Source organism: Trematomus bernacchii, unplaced genomic scaffold (assembly GCF_902827165.1).
Source record: "Trematomus bernacchii unplaced genomic scaffold, fTreBer1.1, whole genome shotgun sequence".
NCBI classification, from domain to species: Eukaryota; Metazoa; Chordata; class Actinopteri; order Perciformes; family Nototheniidae; genus Trematomus; species Trematomus bernacchii.
The window spans coordinates 415,032-420,769 of record NW_022987708.1 but is presented as its reverse complement, the minus strand read 5'-3'; the positions used below and the strand labels follow the sequence as shown (position 1 = coordinate 420,769).

The 5,738-nt window shown below is 39.0% G+C and overlaps 1 protein-coding gene across 1 annotated transcript; it reads right to left on the bottom strand.

Moving 5' to 3' along the window:
• Window positions 1-433: 433 nt before the first annotated feature.
• Window positions 434-4,601, bottom strand: commd2 (COMM domain containing 2). The gene is made up of 6 exons (XM_034140852.1): window positions 4,400-4,601; window positions 2,646-2,723; window positions 2,356-2,438; window positions 2,112-2,186; window positions 1,927-2,025; window positions 434-1,266 (listed from the first exon to the last, which is right to left on the bottom strand). The coding sequence occupies exons 1-6, from the start codon at window positions 4,464-4,466 to the stop codon at window positions 1,057-1,059; spliced, it is 612 nt and encodes a 203-aa protein (XP_033996743.1). The 5' UTR covers window positions 4,467-4,601; the 3' UTR covers window positions 434-1,056.
• Window positions 4,602-5,738: the final 1,137 nt, after the last annotated feature.

Genomic DNA, 5,738 nt, shown 5'->3' with positions numbered 1-5,738 from the left:
ACCGGGCTGCTTCCTCTTCCTCTGCACACCACACCTTCTGTGCTATGTTTTATTTATCAGTGCGTTCATGTGCACTTCTTTACTATGGGGGCATGCTCTGGATGTCTTGATAGCCAAATCTGAAAGTATTCTTCTTCTTCTTGTTTTTGTTTTTTTGTTTTACATGTGTTTGTATCCTTTTATGATCATTTAATAAACTGTGTGCACTTATTACTATTTTCATGTATATTATCCAAATAACTTCTTTTAAATGTTTTATATATTATTTATTTATAATTATTGAATTATTATTATTTGGTAATTGTTTTTGCTTTGAGCAGGAAACAGCATGTGCCATCTAGTTCCATCATATTGGAGAGAAGGCAGACAATCACTAATATTTCCAACATCAGGCAACTCACCAACAAAATCTAGATTAATCAAACGCTACAGGTAAAAGCAAAAACATTTATTTTAGATTTGAGTGTGACCTGCTCCTGGAATGATAATACTATTGGCAGATGGGTCCCTATGAGGAATATCAACATAGGCATGGGTTATTCATACTCATACGCAACAAGATATCGATCAATATCATTGTATGCGTGGAAACAGTACAAATAGTTAATGACACCAGCGATTTATTTTTCTTCAACACTTTTTGAACATGTTATAAATGGTTCGTAGGCATTGCTATTGAAAATACAAACATTTATTGAATACACATGTTAATATTCATAATAATAATCAACGGCTCTGCTGTGCTGAAACATACAGTACTTCCAGTCATGTTAATACAGATGGAAGTCAAGGCCTTTCTGTCTCTTCACTGTTGGCTTTGACCAACCAAAAGTATTTTCATGTAATCTCAAACTGATAAAACAATATCAGCAGCACTGTAGAATCCTTGTATACAATACAGTCCATAGCATCAGGCACATGTGACCCCAGGGTAATAAAGCCAGCAGTCTGATGGAAGTAGGCCTCCTTTACCATCCAGGAGCTGCCCGGCAAGACACCCAGGTGGAGAGGCAGTAATGTGATGTGCACAGGCTACACACAAACGAACCAGGGGGGTTATTTAATGTTGCGAAATATGCGCCGAGCGTGGCTGGATTTCATGGCAGCCAGAGCGCCCTCCAGTGTGGAGATGAGGTGCAGGAGGGTGCTGGGGTCCGTCTGGAGAACCTTCCCTCTGCGGGCACAGACTCCGTCACCAACAGCACTCAGGAGCAGACGCAGCGTCAGTATGGGAACCACCTGCTGACGGACTGCACGACTCGCCAACTGCCGGAAGAAGTTAGGGAAACCAGAGAAAAATATAGAAGAAGAAGTTCAATCAAAACCAGTGCCCAAAATACCAGTTGATATAGACATTAGCTGCTAGCCGTCTTTTAGCGCTGAGCTAATTTCATCAGGCTAAGGCTACTTGCGCTATTTCTAAAGCTTGGACATTCATATATATTTAAAAGCAAACAGGTTTTAAATAAATTGGTTGTTTTATTAAGGCTGAAGTGTTTCTGACCCCACCTTTTCACTATTTCATAGTGGCAGGCACACAAGTTCTGATGGTGCTCAGGTCTCAGTAAATGATTGAAGTTAGAGTAAGTTAGATTTTGAAAGTATCCCACCGAAGAAATGCACAAAAAATGTCTCATTCAAACATAACATTATATTGAATAATGTGCTGACAAAAAGTGCCGATTCTGTGTCTGTAGCTCTAAGTACAAATTAACTGCCACTCACCACCCCTCTAGGAGGAGATTCAGGTGATAAGGTGGGCGTTTCCTTGGTTGGTTATTGGCTAATGGTTACACAACCCAAAAGAACATTCTGACATCACAAAATCTGATCAGCTCATTTTCTGGCAGGTTTTTATATAAATGAATCAGGACAAAGAGAAAGATAATCTGATGATTGGGCAAATGCAAAGAAACAAATACACACCTGTACATCCAGTCTCCACTCCAGGTTGTGGTATTCTGGCTGGTTGGAGGGCAGCTGACTCAGGATGCTGCGGATGTGAGTGTGGTGCTGAAGGTAGAGCTGCAACATACAGAAGAGCTCACATGTTCATTCAAAGTTTAAAACTCTGCAGCTCATCACACACCTATCACACACAGTAAAGTCACCTGTAAGAGGATCTGGTTTAGCTCCTCACTGAAACCCAAGACTAGCACAGAGTCCAGGAAATCCACTTCAGAGATCTACACACACAAAAATAGACACACAGCAAAAATAGACCTCTATCAACTCAGAAAGAATGGCCCACATCACTAAATGTTACATGTTGTAGCTTGAAAAAGTCTTGCCTACTGACATCAAGCGCATTGACATGTATTATAGACAATGAGAAACAGAGTGTGTGTGAGTCACCATGTGTTTGGAGCTCTCTGTCATCAGGAACATCAGGCCTTCCACTCCATGCTGCACCATTTCCACAGAAACACCCAGCTTCCCTGCAAGCAGTGGGTCAATAAGCATTTACCCAGAAGTAATGAGCATTTGGGTAAAGCTCCATGTTAAGGAAACTATAAAACATCATTAATAAATCCTGTTTATACAGTTTGTCTAAATGACAATGTGCACTGCTGCCTACAGAGTAGTGTCTCTGTGGACCAATGAGCTGCTTGCTAAGGAAGATGTGATGAAAGCTGTGTTCTTACTTGCTGCCCCCTCATAGATCTTAGGACTGGTTCCTCTCCTCAAGAACTCCAGCGCTATGCGACCGAACTCCCCAACCACTGAGGAAAGAAACACAAGGATGCATTTTGTCACTGCACTAACGTGTCAATTCAGAATCACAAATCACAAATACAATTTGTCCCAAAGCCAGGAAATGTACATCAGAACAGCAAAGTTTATAAATAAATACAATTAAAATTAAAATATATAACAGTAATAGTAATAATAGTTGTTAATAGTAGAAAGTACATATTTCATGTTGTTATTTTACAACAGTGTTGTTCAATTATGAAGCAGTGCAAAAAATAAGCAGCCAGTGCTCCCCTGGTGTTAGCCACATGCTTAGAGCTGCCTTCTTTGTATACATCTATCCCACAGATAGAGGTAGGAGAAGTTCTCAGATTTTGTATTTAAGTAAGTACCAGAGTGTAATACAAGTAAAAGTCCTGCATTCAAAATGTTACTCAAGTAAAAGTGCAAAAGTATTAGCATCAAAACATACTTAAAATACCAAAAGCAAAAATTGTAATTGTGCAGATTGGTCCATTTCAGAATAATATATATGATATGTTTTATAATGATTGATCATTAAAGTGTTCTCAAAGCTGGTAAAGGTGCAGCTAGTTTGAATGACTGTATACTGCAGGGTAGCTTGTGAATTTACTCCAGGTGGAACTAAAGTCTGATTTAAGAGTTGATTCTACAAAGTAACTAAAGGTATTAAATAAATGTAGTGGAGTAAACACAATTTACCTCTGAATTGTAGTGGAGTAAAATCACAAAGAAGCATAACATGGAAATACTCAAGTAAAGTACCTCTAAGTATCTCTAAATTGTACTTAAGTACAGTACTTGAGAACATGTACTTCTCACCACTGCCAACAGATTACAACTCCTGATGTCACTGCCCTTCATGCACGAATCTACTCTTTTCACCGGTATCAAAATAACACTTCCATGGATCCCACATTAAACATACACGTATTCGATAGCAGTGGCACAGAGTGGCCCAGTTGATCACAGAAAGGTGCTCATTTATATCGAAGAAACACACACAGTATTGAGCTAGACGGATGTGTGGGGCTTTTATTTTGAGTATGCTTCTTTATAAAACTAACCTTCTATACTACTTTTCCAGAGAAATTGGTCTACATTTCAAAGACTTTTGACTGGACTACGGATTTTCAGGAAGAGCTTTAATATGAGGCAGATATACATTTAAGGAGCTCACTCACATCTCCGTGTGTAGCCTACATATATTCTGCATACAAATAGTGTTCATTTTAATCATTAATTATAGTCACAAGGTAGGATCTGAAAAACATTTGAGTGGGAAAATGCTTCTCTTTTAAATATATTTAAACTGGTAAAAAGCGCTGGGATGGTATAATCTAGGTCAGCTAATCAATCGTTTGCAAATTAGATAATATTTTACCTTTATATAATCCATTAACCATGTTAATTAAAGTATTTTTTCAAATAAACACATTAGACACACTCAAGACGTTTACACACTGGAAGCAAGCATAACGTAAACGACGCTTGAAACTGTGTAGACTTCTTTGAGATCCTTAGGTTATAGAAAGGTAATAGTAAGTATAGTAGTGTGTATTTCTTAATGACAGCTGGAGGCAGTGGATGAAGGTCTGCAGTCAGCTGACAGTCATCTCCCAGGGCTGACCTAGGACCAGCTACTGACCCAGGACCAGCTACTGACCCAGGACCAGCTACTGACCTGCGGCGTCGACCTGCGGCAGGAAGGAGAGGTGCTCCTTGTGTTCCTCAGACAGAACCAGCAGCATCCTGGAGCAGCAGCCAGAGTTCAACAGTCAGTAAAACAAACTGGAAACTCAAAAGCACTCCGACTTAGCTTAGCCATGTAGCTCTCCTTCTTCTTCTGTGGTGTCTGACTGCAGCTGTATCACTGCCGCCTGCTGGTCTTAATCCTCCTTCCTGTTTCTGCTGAGTCCGTCCCTGGGACTGTGTTCAGATATCAAGTGTTTATAATAATAGACATTACAAATATAAAACATATTTAAAAATATACTACTTTGAAATAAATGTATTCATAAATGTTATATTGTGTATTTCTTTTACATTTTTTTCAAATTTTCCTTTTTTCCAGATTGGGTTTTTATTGCAAAGGCCTACCTGTGTAGTGATAACAGGTGACGATCTGAACTGAATCCTGAATACCACAGTTACCTGGATATAACTCCTGTTCTACAGCTACAGATCTGAACAAGACTGTAGGATACTTTCACAATTAATTTTTTTACAAAATATTTAAACAAGACGAATGGATGGGCTAAAATGGGGTCGCGTGAGCTCCAAATAAAAGAGAGTATAGGCCTTATTTATATATACAGTCTATAGTATAGGCCTTTACTTTTATATTTTCACTCTTCCAACTTTGCATTACAGCTCTGCCACATTTTACTCTAATGTTTTCCATGAGTTAAGGTGTGCACGATGGATAGTTATACTGCACATGGTGTGAATATATGGCGTTGGTATCATGTAGCATATATCTCCAGATTAACAACAGTGCTTTTATTCATCTTCCATTTCCTGCACTCAACAAAAAAAACTATACATTTTCAACCTAGCAAATAACTTAAAAGGCGCCCTATCATGCTCATTATTCAAGTTTCCTAACTGTATTTTGTTCTTATGTGACATGTTTCCATGCTTTATTGTTCAAAAAGCTCTTTATGTATCTCTACCTGTGCTGCAGCACCTCTTTTCACCCTGTCTGAAACCAGAGCCCAGTCTGCTCCGATTGGTTAGCTGGACGTCTCTCTTGTGACCCCTTAGCCTATCATATTGTTCAATGTGTTGGGGGGCTAGCTAAAAGAAGCTCAAGTGTTACATAGTGATGTCATTATGTTACTGAAGTAATCAAAGGAGTCATTTCAGGCAGTATGGGAGAAAAACTCCCTTTGGAGGGGACTATGGGATTCTAGCCTTTGCAGACCATTTACATGCACAAAAACCTAACGCACTACGAAGTACTATAAACAAATATAAGCGCTGTTATTTTCTCATCTTCAAATCACTCAGCTTTCCTTTTA

Bases quoted from the DNA above. Each gene is read 5' to 3' on its own strand.
- commd2 (XM_034140852.1), bottom strand. From the start codon at position 4,466: ATGCTGCTGGTTCTGTCTGAGGAACACAAGGAGCACCTCTCCTTCCTG. The intron at 2,439-2,645 runs GTAAGAACACAG...CACTGCTTGCAG, and splicing joins GATCTATGAGGGGGCAGCAA to GGAAGCTGGGTGTTTCTGTG. The intron at 2,026-2,111 runs GTGACTTTACTG...TGTATGTTGCAG, and splicing joins TAAACCAGATCCTCTTACAG to CTCTACCTTCAGCACCACAC.